General features: G+C 44.3%; 1 protein-coding gene across 11 annotated transcripts in view; it reads left to right on the top strand.

Moving 5' to 3' along the window:
• The first annotated feature begins 8,425 nt into the window (after positions 1-8,425).
• The window catches only part of LOC138112212 (semaphorin-3D-like), a 57,549-nt gene continuing 41,861 nt past the window's right edge, over positions 8,426-24,113 (top strand). For 6 of the 11 annotated variants that reach the window (XM_069018941.1, XM_069018939.1, XM_069018940.1 and 3 more), the window contains exons 1-3: positions 8,428-8,753; positions 9,670-15,429; positions 20,007-20,197. In XM_069018941.1, coding sequence (XP_068875042.1) covers positions 20,083-20,197 — 115 coding nt within the window. In that variant the 5' untranslated portion in view covers positions 8,428-8,753; positions 9,670-15,429; positions 20,007-20,082. Of the gene's footprint in view, positions 8,754-8,880; positions 9,302-9,669; positions 15,430-20,006; positions 20,198-24,113 lie in introns of those variants that run through there. The other 5 variants (XR_011151598.1, XM_069018942.1, XM_069018938.1 and 2 more) reach the window with 5 other exon arrangements.

Genomic DNA, 24,113 nt, shown 5'->3' with positions numbered 1-24,113 from the left:
ATTTTTTTTTCTCTTTTCTTCAAGAGTTATCAATTAGTGAACTAAAGAATCCTAACAGAATATAAGATAAAATAAAAAACAATCTTCTACCAACTCTCAAACCCACTTAAACATCTTTTTATGTACTATTAAGTTTCCTAGGTCCAAGAACATTTTAATTCTACCTCATTTCTTTAAATCATGCAACTAAAGTTCAAAAGAAAAAAAGTTTCTTAGAGTTATACAACTAAATTTAAAAGAATTAATTTCTTTTTTCTTTTTTTTTTAATCCCACCAATAACAAAACTACAGTTTCTGTTTTGTATCAAAATTAAATTACAACAGTGTTGTAATCTATTCCCTGATAAATGAAACATAGCCGTGATGTAAAAATGTGTTTGCATGAAAATCTTTTGTATGGAAATGTTTTTATATTTTGTGAATTCTATATGATAAAAGTTAATTTTTTTCATAGACTTACCCAGCAGAACAGGAATACTACCAATGAAATTCTTCCAACTGTACGTGAATGCAGTCACGAAAACAACCTATTTTTCAGCCTTGAAGTATGCAAAAGCACACATTTTTAACAAACATATTCATAGTTGTTCTAGGGTACAATTATATTACCAGAGCTGAAGATCCCCTGGAAACTCGACTGATTGATTGATGCAGATTAATAGTGGGGATACCCCCCCCAAAAGAATTTTAAAAACCCTCTAAAATCTGCTGTGTAACTCTATGATCAATTTCAAAACATATTAAGTCAACATCCAAGAAATACCATATTGGGGAATCCCTCACACCCACTATCAAATAAAGAAAAATGACCTTTGGGTTCACGGGGTGGGATTGGATTAATGATTGCAACTGAATTTACATTTTTGATGATTGGAATAACTATTGAATTATGAATCGTGCCTCAAGCGGGCCAGGAGACACTTCAGAGACAGAGTCAGAGAGGCGGGTATTTGCTTTATTCGGCGCGCCGGGTGTGGGGGGATCGCTCCTCCAAACACACACCTGGTGCTCTCTACAACACAGTATTAAGGGTGAAATTATGAATATTCATCACATTCCTTGGGACAGGTGTGGTTACACAAATTATTTCTCGGAAGTCATTAGCATATGGGCCACGTATGCGCTGTGTGTCCTGGTGGTCGCGCTGAGGAAGGCCTCTCCTCTTCCTCGGGGGTCTTTCTGATGAAGGCCAGTAGTCATCCTCGCAGTGAACTTTTTCACCTTTCTCCCTGGGCATGCGTAGTCCTTTGAGGGATGATTCAGCAATCTCTGAGATGATCCTTGTCCCCTCTATCTTGACAAGATTAGGGTGAATTCGGCTTCTCAGGTTTTGTAATTAACATCTGCTGTCTGAACTAACATTTGCTGTCTCCCAATAGTTAACTTGTGCTTACATGAGTTACTTATTGACTGCCCCTTCTTCAATCCCCCCTTTTCTTTGGTTATTTGTAATTCTTTACAAATCTTGCATGTCTGTAAAGTAAGAACCCTTCTCTATCTTATTTCTAAGTTTATACTTGTTTATATTGAGCATAAGCATCGCGATTCCAAGTACATAATATCGTACAACAGTAACTACTAATACAAACAATAAGTAAGAATGCAATAACACAAATAGCTATTACAAACAATTGTTTAAGCCAGGATAAGTTGGGTAACCATGATGTAAGTTTGTCTCATACCTCTTTAAGCCTTCAAGAAGTGTCATCTAAAGTGATTTGATGCAATGTTCACTTTGGGTAAATAATTTTAACAGTTTTCTGGATATGACTATGAGACCTTTTTATCTTAGCCCACCCATCTGTGCTAATAATTTTTTTTTTTTTTTTTTTTGTATCTAGTTTAAATCATAATTAGAGTTAGGGCTTGGATCTAAACTCTACTGGCCACTGCCTTTGCTGTTTTGTCTGCCATAGCATTTCTCAGTTCAGGGATAGTGTTACCCTGGGAGTGTCCCCTACAATGCATTACAGCCACTTCTGAAGGTTTTACCACTGCTTCCAGTAACTGCATGATTTCAGTAGCGTGCTTGATTTCTTTCTTCTGTGAGGTTAATAAACCCCTTTCTTTCCAGATAGCCCCGGGAGCGTGTACCACCCCAAAAGTATACCTCGAATCAGTCCAAATGTTGATAGGTTTCCCTTCGGCCAATGCCAAGGCTCGAGTTAGGGCTGTTATTTCAGCCTTTTGAGCTGATGTCCCCACAGGTAACGGTTTTGCCTCAATGACAGCGTCTGTGGCTGTAACTGCATACCCAGCGAGCCGCTCACCATTCTTGACATAACCGCTCCCATCAGTGAACCAGCTGTCTGCATTTTGTAGCAGAGAGTCCTTTAGGTCTGGGCAGCTGGAGTAAACTGCCTCCATGGTTTCAATGTAGTCATGCTGTACAGGCTCCTCAGCAGCCTTGCCCTGGAGGTAAGCTGCTGGGTTTAAAATGTTAGTTACTTGGATACTCACATCCTCCGATTCTGCCAGGACAGCCTGGTATTTGAGAAAGCGAGATGGGGTTAACCAGTGATTTCCTTTCTGTGTGAGCACTGCTGACACTGTGTGAGAGACAAAAACAGTTCTCTGCTGGCCCAGTGTGAACTTGCAAGCTTCTTCTATGTTCAGGATCACGGCTGCCACTGCACGCAGGCAGGGGGCCATCCCTGGCTGACCACATCCAGCTGCTTGGAGAAATAAGCCACTGGCCTTCTGTACGGTCCTAGCTTCTGTGCCAAAAGTCCCAGCGCCAGTCCTTGTCTCTCATGTGAGAACAACAGAAAAGGTTTAGTGACATCTAGTATGCCCAGTGCTAGAGCTTGCATTAACTCACGTTTCAGAGTTACAAATGCATTATTAGTCTCTGGTGTCCAGCATAGGTGAGTTCCCCCAGTCTCTTTTAGGAGTTGGTATAAAGGTGGCCTGGGAATTTGACAATTGCCTCTTTCCTGTTGTCTCCCAAGGCTCTCTCCCCTCCTGCCAGTTCATACCCCAGATATGTAACTTTCTGGAGGACTAGCTGAGCCTTTTCAGGGGAGACTCTATATCCACTTAGTCCCAGAAAATTTAAAAGACTTACAGTCCAGTTCTTGCAGTCTTCACGGGTCCTTGTTGCTATCAGTAGGTCATCAACATACTGCAGGAGTGTACCTTCTCCAAGTGGCGGTGTCTAGGCTTCCAGTTCCTTGGCTAATTGATTTCCAAATATCATGGGTCTTGAATCCTTGTGGCAATACAGTCCATGTAAGTTGGCTTTTTCTCCCTGTTCTGGGGTTTTCCCATTCAAAGGCAAAAATTTCTTGACTGCTTTCAGCTAATGGCAGACAAAAGAGAGCATCTTTTAAATCTAAAACTGAAAACCACACTCAGTCACTTTGTAATTTTGTGAATAAAGTGTCCTCAGGTCCTGAACTAATCAATAACTTTTATTTGGCTTCTGTACTGGTAGAATTGGGGTATTGCAGGAAGGTCTACACTCTCTCAACAACCTCTGATTAATAAATGTATTAATTATTGGTTCTATTCTTACTCATGTTGCATGCCTTAGTGTATATTGTTTAATTGACACTGGTTATGCCCCTTCCAGTAGTTCAATAATCACTGGGGAGCCCGTTTTGATCTCTGGAATTTCGACATCTCCTACTAATGGGATCACTTGATTTGTTATTTTACTATCTATGGGTATTTCTCTTTCCTTTATCTAATCTTAGTGGTTTAACTTACACTTTAAAGTCTTAGTCAGGTATCTTCAGGAGGCTTCTTTGGTTGTAGCTTCTTTATACAGTTTTTGTTATAATAATATTCTTACTCTGCTGTATAATTCTATACATTATGAAGGATTAGTTTTTATGATACAAAACTAACACACAAAACATTTTCATACAAAATGTTCTCATGCAAACATATCTTTACATCAGGGCTATGCTCTGTTTTCCAGGAGACAGATTATAGCACTCTTGTCATTTAATCTTGACACAAACTACAAATTGTGGCTTTATTTTTGGTGGGATTAAAAATGAAATGAATTCTCTTTCAAACCTAGTTTTTTGGGGTTTTTTTTGTTTTATTTTTTTGTTTTTTCATCCCATTCTGCACCTACAACTGAGATTGCAGAATGTGCTATAAATAGGAGGGGTGAGGAAAAGTTAAAACATCCTCTTAAGACATATGGCTTGAGATTGAACATCACTTTAGTTTGAGAGCTGGTAGAAGGCTTTTCTGTATCCCCCTTGGTTTAGGAAGGGGGATTCAATCATTTCTCATGTAGCATTTGCTTGTGTTTTGTCAAGATTCTTTAATTCACTAATTAGAAAATAAGAAAAATTTAGCTAGATTATAATAATTTTGAAGCCTTCTGAGGCAGAACCAGGAAGGTTAGTTCATATCTGTAGGATTTCAAATATGTATAAATTCTTATACCAACTCTCAGGATAATATTGGTTGAGACAAATTATACATCTATAAGACTTTAACCACACCATTTTTCAGTAAAAAGACAAAACAAGTTAGACAAAAATTAAACTCAAGAATATGTAGAATGCTTTAACTTCTATTTGATCTCTCACCAAGTCACTTGCAATGAAAACACAAACAAATTACAAACATTAACCAACTGACAATGCAAGCAATTATGGTGACACTTTACATTTCATTGGTTTTCACACAGCTCCATCTCAGGTGTTGGTAGATTCCTATAAAAGAAAAGTGAAAATTTGGCCCACTAGACCGATTATTAAAAAGAAGTAAAACTTTTTGGGGCTAACACAAAGTGACAGTGAAGCAATGGTTATCACATTTAGGTGTGATTTTGCTGCTAGCAGTTTCCTTGCTCTCAAACTGCTTTCTTTATTTTTGATGTCGGGATATTTGACATTCCTAGAAAAAAAGAAACAAACTTCCCCCCCCGCCAAAAAAAATGAAAAATATGTCTGAGTGAAACAAGAGTTTAATTGCATTAACTTATTCAAGTGGAGTTTTAGTATTTATTCTATGAAGTGCTTGTTGCACCACTTTTATTGTCTCCCACAGGTTTTCGGTGGGGTTTCTTCCAACTGATTCTTCAGTGGAGGGAGTGAGACTGCTTTTAAAAGTTTTGCAAGAGTTGCAGTCTGTGAATCAGGCATTTGGATTGCTTTTTTTTTTTTTTTTTTTTTTACCAAGTCCACCCCAGGAGTAGAGAGGTGACTAACAAATTAACCACGGAAGGATAGCAAAACATTTTCTCCATAGGTTTCTCTACAGCCCCCGCAGATGAGGCTGCATGACAAATACCTGGGCCTGCACAGGGACAGCACCATCCCCACAAGGCTGCAGGATTAGAATCTGGCAATTCTAGTTTTCCACAATAAACCACAGACTGGTGGCAGGGGAGGGTTCCCTACAAGATAGGAGCTCCGGATTCGCCTCAGGTCTGAATCCTGCCAATTTTGGCTTTTCACAACGAAACACGAAAGGCACAGGGGCACGGGTCCCCTCCAAACAGGAGCCTTTCAGCTCTGCACAAGCACCACATAACAGGAGCCTTACAGCTCTGCACACCCAAACCTGTTAATCACAATGTCCACAATTCTTACAACTTCTGCCATCACCTTTGCCATCGCTTTTGCCTTTTCCTCATCTCTTCTTACATACACATACACTTGCTGTACTTTTCTAACCAGTTCCTCTCAAATTTCTCACTACTCTCTGCCACTCTCCCCTTACTCTAACATTATCTGCACTTTCATTTTTTTTTTTTATTCTTGCTCTTTCTAGTCTGATACCAAGCTCTCTCCTCTGGCAGCTTGTACACTGTTCAGTCTTTCTAATAGACAATACTACCTTCTAATACATATACAAAAAACCAAAACAAACCCAAGCTTCACAACTGTTTCCACACTAGGCACGGGATTTTAAAAGGGAAATTAGCTGGGGTTATATTAGAAAAGCGTTGGAGCCTGGGTGTTCTCAATTCAGTAACTAAAATCTTTTTCCTCTAAAATCTGCCCCTCCTCGGGCAGTAAGGTTGAATTCCAAACCGACGGTTTATATGATTTATCCTCATTCACTCTTTGCCAAACGCTTCGCTTTTCTCTGGCCGAGCCCGTCGCCGGGGTACGGAACTGCAGATAGAGCCTCTCACTCGCTTCGCACTTTGACAGCGCGTCTCAGCCACTCTCACAGCAGCAGAACAGCAACAGACAAAACAAAAATAGCCGTACAATATCGCATAACAGCAGGGTCCAGCCCCTTAAAAGGTACCTTTTACAGTGGGGTCCAACCCCGGGGGTCCAACCCCTTAAAAGTACTTTTCACAGTGGGGTCCAACCCCGGGGGTCCAACCCCTTAAAAGTACCTTTCCTCTTGCCCAGGACTAATTTTGGGAGACCCAGTCTTCTTCGGGACTTTCAACCCACCCTCAGGGACTCGAACCCTGGACCTGCAGGTATTTTGTGTTTAAAAGGAACAGCAAATACCTTAATTTGGTGCAGATGGTCCTTGTCTGCCCCTGCCATGAGCCAAAGGACAGCTGAGCTCCCCCTGAAAATTCAGGGTTGCGACTGGGAGCTCTGCTTACCCCTGGATCCAGCAGCCGGGCAGAGAGGGTCCCATCTCGGGATGCCAGATGAATTGTGCCTCAAGCGGGCCAGGAGACACTTCAGAGACAGAGTCAGAGAAGCGGGTATTTGCTTTATTCGGCGCGCTGGGTGTGGGGGGATCGCTTCTCCAAACACACACCTGGTGCTCTCTACAACACAGTATTAAGGGTGAAATTATGAATATTCATCACATTCCTTGGGACAGGTGTGGTTACACAAATTATTTCTCGGAAGTCATTAGCATATGGGCCACGTATGCGCTGTGTGTCCTGGTGGTCGCGCTGAGGAAGGCCTCTCCTCTTCCTCGGGGGTCTTTCTGATGAAGGTCAGTAGTCATCCTCGCAGTGAACTTTTTCACCTTTCTCCCTGGGCATGCGTAGTCCTTTGAGGGATGATTCAGCAATCTCTGAGATGATCCTTGTCCCCTCTATCTTGACAAGATTAGGGTGAATTCAGCTTCTCAGGCTTTGTAATTAACATCTGCTGTCTGAACTAACATTGCTGTCTCCCAATAGTTAACTTGTGCTTACATGAGTTAGTTATTGACTGCCCCTTCTTCAGTTGAAATAAAGGGCTCAAAGGAAAGTGTTTCCCTTTGGATGTGTGAAATGCAGAATTGCCAAGTGACAGTCTGCAGAAATTCAGTCATTCTTTCTTTGTGGGAACTGCCCTGGAGAAGGAAGTGAGTGCAAAAGCCCCACAAGCCCTACAAAAGCAGATGCAGACAGGCTGCAGAGCAGGGATTGCTGGATGCAGAGTGGGAATTCTTTGTTCTTCTGGTGCATTGAAGCAGTTGCCATTAGGATTTGATTTGGTGATGCAGTCTCCTGAATTTCTTCTTGTCCGAGTGCCCTTTGTGGGGAGGGGGCATCACTTGTGGAAGAATTCTCAAGTATCTTGGTTTAGGTAAAATACAGTAATCAAAGTATTTTTTATAATTTTTATGGAAAAAGTAGTGCGTAGACTTCCTTTGGAATAAACTGTACTTCCTTAAATGTTTGGAAATCCCTATGTTCTGTGTGTGTGTGTGTCTGTGAGCACTCCTGTGTTTTACAGAACACGCTGCAGAGTGTAAATAAAACGACCAGAAAGGTGTTTAAGTCTTGTGGACTGAATGTAGCATTTAAGGGGAAAGTGAATAAATTATTAACCAGCAGTTGCTAAGTGGATGCTTCCTGCAACTATCCGAAATCTTTGTGGTGTTGTGTGCAGGTTGCAGCTGGAGTTGCCCTGGCCTTGCCTCCCAGAGGGGCACGATTGCGCCCCAGGAAGTTCTCCAGGCGGAAGTCCCTGGGTCTCCGGATTATTTTTTTAAAAAAGTTTAGTTTATCTTGGCTTTTTTTTTTTTTTTTTCCTGCCCTTTCTGGTTCCTTTGTCTCTCCATGTTCTTATTTTACAGAGGATCCCCTCCCCAGCCCGGCCAGAGCCGCAGCCGCCTTCACGTGCTGCTGCCTCAGGCGCTGCTCCCGTGCTGGCTCAGGAATGTGATCAAAGCCCGGCTCAGCAGGAATTGTTGCGGGCCTGCTCTGTTTAATCGCTGCCGCTGCGAGCAAAGCTGCCCCTGCTCCTTGAGGGGAGCGCTCGCTGCAGCCCGGCAGGAAAAGAGCCCAGGAGAAGCTGCGCCCTTTGCAGGAGAAGCGCTGGGAGCAGAGGGGAGAGCGGGCAAAGGGAGCGAGAGCAGCGGGGCGGGCGGGGCGGCGTCAGCGCTGATCCCTCCGCGGTTGGGGGCCGCATCACAAATAGTCCCTTGGGCGGATCACTCCGCGGTTGGGGACGCATCACCGGTGATTCCTCCGCGGGCAGGATCGCATCACAAATAGTCCCTCCGGCGGATCCCTCCGCGGTGCGCATGCGCACTGATCAGCAGGGAAGCCCTTTGTCGTGTGGTCATTAAGGGAGCCATGGAAACAGTGCTGAGCATGCGCGGTGTTGTGGGAAGGGAAGCGCACGAGCAGTGCTGTACCTGGTTACGTCATGTGGTGTTGAAGGGCGGAGCGGAGCCGGGCAGCGCTGCGCATGCGCACTGGCTTTACCCTCCCGCTCCTGCTGCTCCGTGGGTACCGTCCGGCGGTGTCCGGGAGCGGCTTGGAAGCGCCAGGTTCGGTTCCCGGCTGCGGCAGCGGCGGGCGAGGGTTGTGGTGACAATGGAGGAGGGCGGCTGTTGCTGTGGCTGCAGCGAGGTGGAAAGTGAGCGGAGAACGGCGACGCGGCGTGTGCCGGGAAAAGACCCGAGGGGGGGCGGCCCCGGAGCAGAGCCGGGCGGGAGCGGGCGGCGGGGGCTGCGCGGGGTGAAGGCGGTCCCGGCGCGGGCACGGAGCCGGGGAGGAGCTGCGGGGCTGGGGCCGGGGCTTGCGGGCGGCACGGCGGGACCTCCCTGCAGAGCCTTTCCTGGGAAACAAAAGCGGGAGTTTGTCCCAGCTCGGCCCCGTGGCAAAGGGGCAGCGCAGCCGAGGGGAGCAGCGCCTGAGCAGTGCGGCAGTTTAGGGGCGCAGGGAAGAGGCGGCTGGTGCTGGAGCGAGAACTTGCAGGTTTCTTACACTTAAATGAACGTGGAAAGCAGGGAGAGAGGTGGTATAAAAGCACTGGGTGCTCGGGCAGGTGAGACAGGGGAGGGAGTCGCTTTCCTGAGCTCCTGAAGTTCCACTTGCCTCTCTCACGAGCACTCGTGAGAAGTTTCCCATTTGGAGTCGGGCTCCAAAAGGAAGGAACTTGAAACTGCTTCTTCTGATAAATCCGTAAGTATGGGAGGCCCTACCAAGCCCACGGGTGTAAGCAGCCAATAACTCCCACGAGTATTTTAACCACTAAAAATAGCAACTTTTATTTCTTCTGCACACAGAGGACTTGGCTGTCCTGTGCAGGGTTCACTGATGCTGTGAATTGCAATCCAGGGCATCTTCAGGCTCCTGGTGCTCGGGACTGTGGCGTTTGGTGTGCAGAAAACATCCCAGGCTGTCCAGCTTGGGTGTGGCTGTGCATTTGCACAGTTCCTCAGAGTGGGAAGAGGCCAAGAGAGCGATGGGAAGGTCTTTCTTCCAGGCCTGGGCATCCTCAAGACACCTCAAGGATGTTTTTTAAATGTTTGTTGTCTTTTGTTTCCCAGCCCAGGGCTGAGCTGGAGAATGGGTGGAGACAGTGGCAAGCGGGAGTCCCATGTTTACATCTGCCCTTGGATTCCAGTTTCTCCCAGTGGGTCTGTGCTGCCCGAAGTACAAAGGAAGGAGGTGTTGGAGTACCTGTTTGTTCACCTGTTGAGCTTGGAAGAGATGCCGAGTGTGAAATTCCAGGGGTGCCGGCTCCTTGCGAGCTGTTGGTTGCTCAGGAGATTGGGTCGGGGAAAGGGGGGGAGAGTCCGAGCACAGCACAGTGGTAGGAGCTGGGTTTGCATCTCAATCTAAGGCATCTCAAAGCCTGATAAGCTGGAAAGAAGACTTTGCTGTGTTAATGCACAATTGCATTTTTGTGCAATTTTTTGAAATTAGGACTGGGATCAACCTGGGGAGGAAGTTGTCTGGCACAATTCCCTGTGCCCTGCTTTGCCATGAGGAATGGATGCCTGACCTCTTTGCAGAGAGCTGCTGCTGATAAAGATTTCTCTGTTTCTATAGTGAATTTATTCCAGTACTTGGCTGCTATGAAGAAGTCTCCTCTTGCTGCAATTTCCCCCTATTACATTTAAGATCAGCTCCAGCTGAGTTAGAATTTAATCCCGACCTTTTCCCCCCCTTTTTTTTTTCCAAGAGGCCTCAGCTGTCTCGCTCTTTCTTTCCTCTCTCACCCTCCAGGTCCTGTTTTTCAGACCTTTCCTTATAAAACCCTTGATAACCCATTCCCCACTTAAGGCTTTGTTGTAGCCTTGTTTTGCTACCTTCTGGGTGCTGTGGATGAAGGTCTGGCTTTGAGGAGCACGCCCTGCTCCCTTTGCTCAAGGGATTGTAGTTATTCCAATCTCCTGCTGCTGAGGGCTTCCTTAGGCCCTTGCTGAAATGAAAAATGTCCAGGAAGCTTTTCCTTTTTTGAGATTAGACTGGTTGAGATATGACCATGATGGTTAAAAACCCACAGTGCAAATGAAGGTTTCCCCCTTCTTCCCCCCTACCCCCCACCTGCTCCATGCTCGGTCCTCTCCCTGCACAGTTCATTCCTTTGTAATCACAACTGCTAAGGAAACCTTTCTAATCTTGTCAATTGGCAATGCAACTGCTTTTAAATTCTGTTTTAAAATAGGTTTTGAAGTCAGGCTCTGCCCTTGCTACTGATTGGAATTCTTGACTGAGTAAGTTATTGGTGCTTAAGAAGCCCTTTGTTGCTTTAAAGCCTTTCTCCAAGGGTCAGAGAATAACACTGACAGGGAGTGAAGGAGCGCTGCCCAGTAGTTGCTTAGAAAGGGAGTGTGTTAAACCAGGTTTCTTTAAAAGCAGTTTTGAGTAAGTGAAATTCAGGCACTTGAATTACTTTGGGAAATGGTCCATTTAGGATAGGTCCACACTGACAGAAGCTGTTTCTCTGAGGTCAGTCCATGCTTTGATCAGTGCAGGGCCTTCCCCTCAAGAAACGCATGAGCCAAGCCCAGTAAGGTAGAGGAAAAGACACAAGTTCAGCTTAGAAAGCTGCACAGGTGAAATCCCATGGATGTGCCTGGAGCATGGCCCTCCCCAGCAGCTTTTCTTACAGTTAAATTCTTAAAAAAGCTAAAAGCTGATGCTCAGTACTTTGGGATCTGGCTCAAAACTGCGGAGAGGATAAACTCCCTTACTGGAACTCAGGCAGTGGAGTGCCCGCAAGCCAGCAGCCAGATTGCTTCTTGTTCAGCTTCATTTCAACGTCGTTTTTTTGTTGTTTTGGTTGGTTGGCTGGTTTTAAAGTATTCTTAGAGATGCTACAAGTGGAAGAAGAGAACAGAAATAGAGTGGAGCACCACTGGCACGTTAACTGATATTTTACTGTTCCTCTTTTTCTTTTAAAAATATATGTAGATAACATGAACTTTTAAACTCTGTGATTTGGGAGAAACACTCTTTTTTCTCCCTCTCTTTGGAAGAGATATGCAAGTCCTGAGCCGTTGGGCCAATGCTTGCTGCATTTTGATTACGTTTTTACAATCAAACAAGGGGCTGATAAGATTGACAAGGAAGATACAACTCAGGAGCTCACTAGGCAGCAGCCTCCAGACTCTTTGGGTGATGCAGTAGGGTATGAAGACTGTTTTCCAGTGCGAGATTAATCCATAATAACATGCTCACTGACATAAAAGTAACTTCTTATAAGCCACTTCTTATTCCCTGAAGTGCAGGAGCTGTTTGACAAAGCCTTGGCAGAATGATGAAGTAGATCCCTGTCAGATTTCTCCTTCTTGTGCTAGTGAGAGCAATCCATCTTCTTTAAGGGTTTTGTTCCTTTGGGATTGTGTGTAGTTTAGAGGGAGAACAGTACCCAGAAGCATTAATTATTTAATCTGCACTGCTTTTTTCCTCGACATGTGAGGCCTGAGTATTGTGCTGGGAAGCGGGGCCAATAAAATTTCTGGGAGTCAGACTTGGAGCTCGAAAGTTTTAGAATTAACACTGGCGACTCAGCTCCCTCTATGGTCAGAAGAGGGGGAGACGCCTTCCTTCAGGATGTCTCTCCAGGGAATGCTTTTGCAAAGTTTTCTCTCGTAATGGCTCAAGTCCTGCCTCTTCCTGAAATTGTGGTGTAGATCCCACTGGAGGCAGTAAATCTCTCAAATGTATGAGCTTGGGCCTACACACCTGCTAAGGTGTGACTAGAGGTGTGAGAACTTTTGCAAATGAATTTGGAATCATGAGAATCACAGAACCATTGAGGTTGGAAAAGCCCTCTAAGGTCATCGAGTCCAACGTGTGCCCAATCCCTACCTTGTCACCCAGCCCAGAGCACTGAGTGCCATGTCCAGGTGTTCCTCGAACACCTCCAGGAATGGGGGGACTCCAAACCTCCCTGGGCAGCCCCTGCCAAGGCCTGACCACCCTTTCCAGGAAGAAAGTCCTCTTGATGCCCAACCCTGGTGTGGCTTGAGGCCATTTCCTCTTGTCCTGTTACTGGTTGCCTGGGAGAAGCAGCCAGTCCTCACCTGGCTACACCCTCCTGTCAGGGAGTTGTAGAGAGCAAGGTCTTCTCTGGGCCTGTTCTTCTTAGGACTGGTATGGAATCACTATTTTGCATTAAAGGACAATAAGCAGACGTTTTGAAAAAATACTTTGAAATGTTTTTGCATTGTCCTGGAAATCTGCCAAGAATTGGAGTTGCTTACCAGGTTAGGTGTTCTTGCCTGCAACTTCCCAGGGCCTGCTGGAGGTGGGATGAGGCTATTGCAGAGGAATTACAAGTACGTGGTTTCTCACTCAGGAGACTCTGGGTTTACTATAGCTATGGAACTGGTTTTCCAGACTAGAGGAACCCCTTGAAGGACTGCAGCGGGAGGCGGAGATGGGATTTGGGGTTTGCATCCCCACCTCCTGAGCACACATGGGCTTAGATGCCCCTTGGCAGAGCTGTAAGGTGTAATGTGGGCAGCAGCTCCTCCTCTCTTTGGGGGCCTAAATTGAAACGCTCAGGAGCCAAATCACCTCTGAGCTGCTCTCTTGTGAGCAGGAGAGGAAGGGACACCTCCAAAGGCCACATAGCTCACTCATAGTCTGAAAAATCCTACTGCTGAATCTGGAACCCCCCCAGGGACGCCTGGGACCCCCCGGGCCCCTCTGTGATCCTCGACAATGCACCCCCCCATCATCAGACCATGCAGTGCCCCCCAGTGTTTTGCCAGTGGGAGCACTGGAAGAGATACTGGGAACGCTGGGAGGGAACTGGGAGGAAACTTCCCACCATTCTCCAACGTGCAGCAGCCCCAAGTGCGACCAGTGAGGAGGAGGAAGTGCTCCCAGTGCCTCGCCCCCCCCCCCCCCCCAAAAAAAGGGGGGCGGGGGGGGTTACGAGAAGAAAAAGGATTTTAATTGAGGGGAAAACACTCCATTTCTTTAATTGTGCTTGAACTTAGGAGGATCCCACTTCATCTACTGTTTGGAGGGTCTCAATTGACACAACGTTTTCATGATTTTGTATCTCAGTTGGCTGGGAATCACTGTTTTGCATTATTTTCCTGTCTAATTGGAAGAAGAAAGCCTTTATGGTGCTGTTTGATGGATTTGAATTGAGGGAAACCGCCCCATTTTCATAATCTTAAGGTTAAAACTGAGGGCAAAACACCACCGTCCCTGGTTTTAAAGGGAAGCCCTTTATGTGCCATTCTAAGAGTTCCATCGAGGGGGACCCTCATTTGAAGGGACCTTCATAGAGGAAAAACGTGTCCAAAAGCCCCCAAAATGGTGTTTCTTGAGGGAAAGTGAAGAGGACGCTGCATTTCCCCTCATTTTAGGAGGCTAATTTGAGCAAAAGTCCCCCTTGATTCACTTTTTCTTTGGGTTTATATTTAGGGGAGACCCTCCTTATGCATCAATTACGGGTCTAAATTGAGAGGGAAGCTCCGTTTTCCCCTTGATTCAAGGCTTTGAAATGGTGACTAAAGGGAGTTTTCCCTTAATTCATTAAGAAATTGAAAAAGAAGCCCGGCATGGACCGGCGGGTCTGGACACATCCCCATTGAGGGGGGGCAGAGCCGCTGCTCGGGGGATCCTTTATCCCCCTCGTACAGCTGCGAGCTGCCGAGGAAAAAGTCCTCGTTCCTAGGCTTAAAGCCCTGCAGGTTTACCTCTCATTCTCTTGCTCTGATTTGTTTGACAATAAATTCAATTTATTCCCCCCAGTCGTGTCTCTTATTCCAGTGACCGGTGAGTGATCTCTCTGTGCCCTTCTCCGATCCTCGGGCCTTTCCTGATGTGTTCTGTTCCCTGCCCAGGGTGAGGAGGAGAGGGACAGAGCGGTTTTGCTGGCACCAGGCACCTGGCCAGGCCCAGCCCACCCCAATAATCCCTGCGATAATTCACGCCACCATTACCCAGGCGCACGGCGGGTCCGGCTCCGCGGGCAGGCGGCTCCAGTAGTTCAAAGTGGGCAAATTGGGACGGAGTGAGAGGAAGCAGGTGCTGCCGGTGGGTGAAATGTCTCTGCTGCGAGCTGCCTGGGAAAGGAGGAGGGAGAACCTAGTGCAAAGGAAAGGGGAGAGAAAGAGGGACAAGGCTGGAGCTGGGAAGGAAGCGGAGATGGCCAAGGGGCAGCTGAGCATTTTGCTTTCCCACTCTGTGGGGGGAAAGAAAGCGCTGTCAAATCCATCCAGGAAAAGAGAGGAGAAATAGCAGGTGGTGGAAATCGCCGGCAATTTGGATGCAATTTGTCTGTCTGAAGTGCAGACGCCGACAGACACGGAGCACCGCCGGACGCCTGCTGGCGCTGCGCTGTGTCCTGCTCTGGCTGCAGCCCGCCTGGCGAGACCCCCAGCAGCAGCGGCCCGGGGGCGGCGGGTCGGGCAGCAGCCAATCGGAAGCGTCGCAGCGTGCGGCAGCCAATAGGAGCCCTGGCTACTCCGGCAGCCAATGGAAAGCGCCGTTCCCTGAGGGACCAGGCCCAGCTCGAAGCCCCTCCCAGCGGCTTCGTTTTTTGGGACGTTTGTGGAAAGTTCGGAGTTCATTTTTTTTTTCTTTAGCGCACCTTTTCCAGGACAGGAGGGATTCCGGCGCCGCTTCGTGCCGGTAGGGAGCGGGAGAACGCGGCGGCGGGCGGCGGGTGGCGAGGGCCGTCGGCGAGACGGGGCTTGGGCCGCCTGCGGTGTGCGATCTCCCGAGAGCAGCGGGGAGCGGCGGCGGGCGGGGCGCTGTGGGAGCCGGCGCATGTCCCCGAATGAGCCGCCCGGCGCAACGCGCGAAGTGCCAATGAAATAAAATAGAACACGGTAAAGTGAAAAGCATCTTCTGCCAAATAATATATCAACAGACCATCTATCTAAGTGGTACAAGAACATAGTTTCATTGTGCTCTGGATGAATGTCATCTTTGTTATTGCAGAACTAAGTTAAGAATATTAAGTCTAATGATGCAATTTTATTTTTAGTCTATTTGATTTTATAAGTTACTAATCTGAGTCATGTATGCTTATAGTTTTCTCTCTTATTAACAAAGACAATTCAATATCCAGTTCATGATTATAGTATAGTTTTGAACCACTCAATAGTAATTTTTCTTTTGGAATATGTGCGATAATTTCAAGGTGAGACATCTACATAATGCATTGGACACGTATTTGTATATTTGCAGTTAAAGTAACATGCTTTAAATTTGTGTGCATGTATATAAAGTACATATACTTAAGGAAGAGATCATAAAGAGATAAGGTACCTTTCAATCAATTTGAATTGTAGGCGGGGTAATTTTTGTTTCTTCTTGTAGGTGATTAGTTTTAAATCTTTTAAAGCAGTATGTTTGTCTGACAGGCCACTCATGCTATTTTATTGATGTCTAGAAGGGACATCTTTTGCTGGCTTCTGACTCCATAGACAAAATAAAACCTCGAGATCATCTCAAACAAGGATAGATGAGGAAAAGAAAGAAAAACTCTAGCATCAGTGATAGTAAATTAGATATTGAGGCTACGTGGCCTAGGCAACTTACTCATTAAGTTCATAATGAATTTATAAGCTTATGATGACTGGGTTGCTCTAGATTTTCAGCTGTCACAATTTGCAGCATTGCTGTTAGGTTCACTAAAACTGAGCCGTAACTCTTTATTTGAATGTAAAATTCTGAATTTCAAAATGACCTCGGAAACCTAGTGTTGGAAACAGGTTTTAAATTATCCTCCAATTCCATAAAGGTTTTTATTTTACAGAACTAACCAAGAGTTACACGAATACAGTTTATAAAGCGTGTGTTTGCAGATGGGTCACAGTCCTTTCAGCTCTGGACTTCATGATGCCAGGAGAAGTCGGAAACTACACAGTATTTGTGAATGCAAGACTTTGCATTTAGATAGGTTTGAGCTGAACAATCTGAAAAAGCTCCCATAAGCACAGAACTCCTTACTGTCTGTGTGTTTGAGAAGGCTGAAGAGCTCTGTTTATTGCCACAAAGGGCCTGGAATAAATTATGTTTAGTAAATTGGCCCCAGGTTTTCTTGTTTCAGACAGTAGCTTCAGAGCAATCTGTTTTATAGGCTCCACTAAATCTGACCAATTGCAGGGAGGTGACACCTCATTTCAGAGACGTGGCATCCCACATGTGCCAGTCAGGTCCAGCCCCTCTCTCTGTCAGGATGGCCGGGCACCAGCAGTTCAGCTTTCTGTCTTTTGGCATTTAACCTACGGCCTGTTCCCAATTTATGGGCCCTGCAGGGAGGTCCTAGCAGGATGGAGCCAGGCTGCTCAGCCCCTCCTCAGCCTTGTGCCTCCCACCCCTACATGGGGCAAATAAAAGCTTCTTTATTCCATTGGAAATGCCCCTGTTTCAGCGAGGTGTATGCCTGGCTTCCTTCCCTGGTCGGTCTTGCAGGTGATAATGAACACAGTGCGGTGCTATTTCCTAGCTGAAGCCAAGGTGGGAAACCAGCTTTAGCCTCAGCATTTTTCATTTCAGACTCTTTTTCCTCAGTTATTTTGGATCTGTTCATGGTGAGGAGGTTTTACAATGTGTTGGTCCTTAGCTGAAGTATCGAAGAACTGAACAAACCAGTAATTTTTCCTTCTCTGACCAAATTCTTCTTACTTTTGAGGGGAGGAAGGAATGGGGGAGTCAAATTTGCGTTTAGGTTTTATGTTTTATTTCTGCCCGTGGAACTGTTTGCTACTGAGCTGCGTGACCGTGGGTCTTTTCAGCACAGGACACTGATTGACATTGCATGTGTTACAGAGAGGAAGGGCATTTCCTGACGATTAATGGCAAGTTAGTTGGCCTGAAGTTCATTAACCTGAGCTAGACTGTTGGAAGGACTCTGTGTGGAATTGTATTAGAGGATCATCATAAACTAAAAATATATGTGACAATCTGGCCAGATTGCAATGAATCTAAAGACAGGACAGGGTTGGCTTGAGCTCACAGAGCAGCTGCCTCGAGTGTAAACTAACTGCCTTGTGAAAGCAAATGGTTTTTCACAGACTTTATTCAAATAAAAGGGGAAAAGGAAAAAAAAAACCAACCAAAACAAAGGAAGGTTCCCATTAGCATAAAAAGCCTACATGAAAAAGTGAGGTTGTGAGCTATGGCCGAAGGCCCGAGTTTGGTGCTGATTCTCAATCAATTCAGCAAATGACAGTGCATTGACACAACTGGTTTTTTAGTCAAATTTAGTCCTGATTCTTCACAGTAATTTGCCTCAAGAAAATGAGCCCCATATCCTTTGGTGAGTTCCCTGTTGGCTGAGGCCCATGGCTTCAGGCCATGACTTCTCAACATACTTGCAGTGAGACTGGCTCCCTCTTAATTGCTTCTTTTTGAAGTATGGTTTGTCACTATCATCCTGCTGAAGATGAACAGGGCTGGTGTCTCATTTTCACATATTCTTCCCCCTCCTCCCCTCTCCTTCTTTTCCCCTTTTTCACCTCTAAATAAATTTCTTAAAGGCGATTTAACCCTGGGATGGTCTAATCCACTTCAGTCCTTCGTGGTCCACCCTCAAATAGATGTGTTGGCACAGAAGAAGTTAAGGGTGTTCTCTTAGGATCTGATACTGTAATAAAGGGAAGAGAAAGATGAAACAGGCATTTCATGTTTGTCTGTTTTCTCTCCATGTCATTTCATGAACGTGTACTCACACTTGGCCAAGAGTAGTGCATTCAGACACTGAATATGAGTGTTGAAGAGGGGACTGAGAAGAAAGAAGCTTAGTGTTCTGCAATAGGAATTATGCTTTGGGGATTTTACGGATTGTTTCCCTCTTTTTCACCATCATGCTTTTCTTGCACACTTCCTTGTCTTTTGCTACTGAGCGAAAGTCTGGAGGCTCAGAAAGCCCAAGTTTCATCTGAGCAAGATTTCCTGTGTCAGAGAGAACTGAAGGGATTCTGTTTCCATCCTTTCATGCCAGGAAGGATGAACTGCCTGTATCAGGAGGTGCTGAATTGGTTCTGGGTGCTGCTGTAGCTCACAGAATTGCAAGACCTAGTGCTGCAGGAGTTCAAATAACAGACCAGTGGAAAGGCTCAGGGGCCACAAGCTGTGCTGCATCTCTCATGGACTTGTGAGGAACCTATCCTTTGGTGTCTGTGCAAGTGCTGGCTGATGTGGGCACTAGGATTGCTCTTTTAATCAGGCAGCTCCAGTACCTTTCAGAAAAGAATTTTCATGGCACATCATGAGCCATTAATCTCTCGACTAACCATAACATTTCCTTACTCCTTGGTTTTCCAGCACTACTCAAACACTGACATTTGTCATTTCACCAGCCATCTCCCTTGACCTCTAGCATCAGGCACTTGCAGGGGGAAGGATCTGGTCTCACAAATATTTTCATACTCTGATCTCTGTGATTTATTAACCGTGAAGTTTTGCCTTCAGAACTCAAGATGCCGTTTCAAATAATTTCACGTGCAAAAGTCGAGTTATTGGGCAAAAGGGATCCTTGATAGCTGGGTACAAAGGACAGCAGGACTGCTGTTGCTGTTTTCTTTTCAACTCCTGTGCTGGCTGTGTGACCTTGAGGAAATAGGTTCATTGCAGCTTTATGGTTCCGTTTTTGCATGGGGAAAATAAGGGCAGTGATAATTGCTTTCGTTTGTAAAACACTTTAAGATTTATGGACTACGAATGATTCTTACTAAGTGAAAAGTGTTGCAAAGCTGGCTTAGTTGCACACTGTGCTAACAAAATCCCATATCAGCCTATTGACTCCAGCCTGAAACACTCATTAAAGTTTATAGGACATTTTGGTGGATGAGTTGAGGCAGTTATTCTGCTGGAAATATCATACTGAAAGCACTTTTAAATCCATCATCCGCTTTGACTTTTTTCTCTATTAAAACTAAACACAACTGCTTGCTCTGTCCAGTTTTCTTAGTTTATTTATGAAAAGTTTTTGATGGATATGGATATGTACTCACTGTTAACTCAGCTTGTACCCCCATGGCATCTGAGACATTACAGTTCATTCTAGTCATAGCATAAACACACAATAGCTGTTGTACTGAGACAAAAAGAGCTATAAAACATATAAGATATCCAATGGACTGGTATTAACTATCAAGTTGCATGGTCACTTTTGAATGTCAGATGTTCTTTTTATGGATACTGCATTAATTTAATTTGTGCTTAAACTTTAGCTAGGCTAGACACTGGTGTCTGAAAAGTTTACATATTTTTCCAATGTCAAAATGTGTAAGTTTAGTATTAAGGAAACAAAACATATTTACTTGTACTAGAGGAAAAATACTTTTGTAGCAAAGAAATTAACTGAGGTGCTCCTTAAAGATAGGTCTGGCTTGCTTACAGAATTGTTACTTATGCAGTAAAGCAGATCTGCAGATGTTTTCTTTTTTTCTTCCAGATAAAACTTGGATTGTTTGAAAAGTGGGGAGATACTTCACCATAGTACAAAAGAAGGTACAGAAGAGGAGAGCAGAATGAGAGCTTTGCAAGTGCCACGTGCCTGCAGCCTGCTGTCTTTAGTGATGCTGTTCCTTCCAGTCACTGGAATGTCAAAACAAAATATCCCAAGACTGAAGCTTTCCTATAAAGGTAAACTTTTCAGAAGTTTTTCTGATTCTGCCACTTCCGTTTTGATGTGATAGTGCCAGCAGTTCTTTTGTATTACTAACCAGGAAATACATAATAGAAGCCTTAAAGATGGATGAATTCTGCCTCGGGGCAGTATTAAAATCTGGGCTTTTTGTTGTGTCGGGGCACATGTTTCTGAAGTATAACTGTCTTTTAAAAGTATTATTTCTGTTTGCTCCAAGAGGATGTTAACAGACTCTACATAAATTAGAGGGGAGTGGTACTTGAAACACTCTGAGGTGCATTGGAGACATTCCTATGTGGCTGGTGGGGATGATGTGAGACATGGAGGACGTTCACACCTTCCTACAGCATCAGAGGAAGTTGAGAGAGCTGACTCAAGTGTTTCAAGGGGACTGACATTTATTTTTGTAATAATTCTTTTTCTATCACTAAGTGGGTACGTTAAACTCTTCATAGGTGGTTTTCTTTCTCCTTGCCTCTTTGGATCACAAAAGCGTGTTTCTCTGCAGAATTTCTTAGTCTTGTGTGTAGTTCTTGTTAAGAATGGTACCGAGGGATTTCAACACAGACATATTTATGTATTAATGGACAAGTTTTTAAAGAAGGTAGATTTCTTTTTGCTTTGAATGTACAGCACACCTGCACAGGCACAGAGGTGTGTCACTGATACTTTCTTCTTTAGTGAAAACAAATGCTCTCCCATTAGTTATGTTTCAGCTGTGTCAGCACCTTGCCCTTATGGGAGCTATTTCTGCTCTGTTTTTCAAACTTATGTCTTCCTATGCATTGCAGAGTTACACTCAGGATGGTGTGATGGGACAGGCTGTAAAGCCTTCATTGGGGCTTATGATATGTTTATCATGAGTTTAACACCCAGAGAAATTTATTGAGTAAGCAGAATGACTTGCTATTTATTTACAAGCTTCTCTTTTGCTAGATTTGCGTGCCACTGGGCATGCTATTCCACTGTGTATATAAATGTGTTTGGATGTGTTTGTGTGAGAGAGACAGAGGAAGCAAGATCAAGGGATCTTGACAACATTTTTATTACTTTGGGAAACAGTTGCACTCACTGAAGCCAATGAATAGAGAAACTGAAAGACCTGACCTGAGTTACGAAAGTTAGCAGTAAAACCCTCCTAACATACAGCCGGCCTTCTCACAGCCAGGCCTTTTGAGATAATTCCCAAAAGCAGCATGTACCACATGGCGACGGCATTTATTGTGGATTTGACACTCACGATTAGTGAATTCCTCTCAACTTCAAAAGCAGATAGCCTTTGGCAAAATCCTGATGGATGCCTTTGGCAGGTAAAGAGGGGGAGAAAGAAAAATTATTGAGGTCAACACAGGGAAAAAAAAATGGCTGAAATCTTAGTTTAAAATAGTGGCAGAGACCTGCTGGGAACAGTTGGGGAAATGCCTGAGCTCGTTTAAAAAGACAATGAGCAGATGATTGATATTTAGGCCCTGATCCAAACTTTTATTAGCAACTTTATAAACCTTTCAGTTTGGCTTGAGGGATACCGTTTCCTGTCCAAACTTATTCACCTATATCCCCGTAGGGGGGGAAAATCAACAACAGATGCAGATGCAAAATAGCACATAAATCTTAATTTTGAGAGCTGTGATGGAACTGAAAAGTCGGAAGAAAGAGAATTACCAGAATTTATTGTGCTTTGTCTTACTTTCTTGGGGGGTTGGAAGGTGTATATTTTTCCACATGGAACAAGAAAAAATTTAATGCTGTTTTTTCACACTTATGTACTGTAAATGATTCCAGTATGGCTTATCATAATCAAACTATATATTGTGTGTTGACAACAGGATATCATATATACTGAGTATTTAATATAGTTGTGAGAATTAAGTCTACCTTCCTCCCCCCAAATCTTTCAGACAAAACAATTCCAAGGTTTCTGAGAATAAGATGTAGGAGAAATGAACTGTTTTGCCAGTTGTCATAAAATTGTTAGTCATGTCACTGACAAGTCCTGGCATCTCTGTTCTTTGGAATTAATACTTGAACTATCATGAAGAGGAGAATACAGGGCTCTTCTCCTTCTTTATGGAAAACAGATGAGAACTGGCCACATCAGGCAGTTCCAAAAACCTGGTCACACGTGTCTTTGAAGGGAAGGTTTCGTCTCCTTTCATGTGCAATGTGTTTATGGCATAGCTCCATCTTCCCAGAAGAGCTGAGCATTTGCTGGGGCAGGAGAGCTGGAAGTAAGCAGGACTTTGCAGTTACTGAGTTTTCCAGTTGCATCAATCAGTGGTGGATGGAGGAAGAGGGAGAGGGTAGGGTGGTTAAAGATGTGTCTATAACTGCAGGAGTGCTTCAATAAACCACAGCATGTCAAAGCTCCTTTATGTTCAAACAGCAATTAAAATTTTAGACCTTCTCTGAATGGCAGCTATAGGTTTCCTTCTTCTCAAGGTTGTCATCTTAACGAATGGGAATCTGTGCAGGAAATGTTAAGATATTCCAGTGAATGATGTCGGGATCAATGTAAAGTCGTACAATGGATTTCCTTTATTGTTTGTCCCAGTCTAAAGATGTGTTCTAAAAAAATTGTGCATGTATAAAACTAAAACTACACACAAATCAATTAAAATACGTTGTAGTACAGAATCAAAGTCATATATTCTCCACCTGTGTTAATCAAATCCACTATGATCTTTAATCATGTATCTCATCTTTTCACATTTTCCCATATCCATTAGTTGAAAAATTCTCTTATTCACTCAGACTTAAGTTAGATACTTGTTCATGTCATTACTATCCCAGAAATTGTCACTCCTCTTGTGATGTTTTTAGGGTGCTCTCAGTGCATATACCTTACTTAATCTGTGTATCTTAGATACTTCTACAAGATTGAGGTGCTTTTATTACTGTAGTTTTAATATTAGGAGAAGGTAACAAACTGTCTTCTAATAGAAGATTAGGATCTTTAGAAAACCAGGGGATGATTTTGAGTAATATTCCATATTTTAACCCTCTTTGCCTAGTACTCTTTCAGTCTTAAGACCGACAGTGTATATTTATCACTCATTTTCATGTAGATGGAGATAACCTGTGACCTTCATCCAAACTGCAGAACTCCACAACCACAGCTTCCCTAAGCAGCACATCCTTGTTGTCTGCTGCCTCATTTAACATCCTCATTCCAACCTCTAGAGCAGATGCAGAAGGTTTTCATACACCAGTCTAATTCATTCATGTCATTTTCAGGACAGCATCAGTTCTGTTACTAAAGGATGGAAGGCTCTGTGTCCTAATTCTCGTATGTTTAATTCATACGGTGTAGACAGTCTTGTTTCTGTTTTATCTTCTGAGTAATAATTTTTCCTAATTCATTGGGAGGTCCTTCCATAAATATCGTGTGTGTCTTTTTAGATTTTACTTCATAGGGAGAAGTAAAGAATAGCCAGACCCAGAAGGTTGATTGCCTTCTGAGAAAAAGAAGAAAAAAAATCAAATTTTTCTCAATTTGTGGCTATCCTAAAATTTTCCTGCAGAAAGAGAGAAATTGCAAATTTAACCCTATTGATTTGATTTACTTGGCTGCTTTTCATGGACATTTCAGTAAGTGTAGTCTGTGTTCTCAGTGAATGCATTTATATTACCAAAGTGTGCACCCTAGTTTCTTGGCTGGGGGGCATGCACCAGGCCAGATTTGGGCATTGTCACCAGTGATATCCACAAACATGTATCATTCCCGTGTGGGAATGTGGCCATTCCCCAGAGCAAACCATGCTTACTTTGACAGCCGTGACTTGGTCAGAGGACCAGGAATCCTGCACTGTGACACAGTACAGAGGAATAAGCACGACTGAAGGCAAGGTTTGGCTTTTAAAGCAGGATTTACTTAGCACTGTTCAAAACGACTATGGTAGTAATTTAAATCTA

The sequence above is a fragment of the Aphelocoma coerulescens genome, chromosome 6, assembly GCF_041296385.1.
Source record: "Aphelocoma coerulescens isolate FSJ_1873_10779 chromosome 6, UR_Acoe_1.0, whole genome shotgun sequence".
In the NCBI taxonomy this organism is placed as follows: Eukaryota; Metazoa; Chordata; class Aves; order Passeriformes; family Corvidae; genus Aphelocoma; species Aphelocoma coerulescens.
Note: the sequence above shows the minus strand (reverse complement) of the source record. Positions and strands in the feature narration are given on the sequence as shown.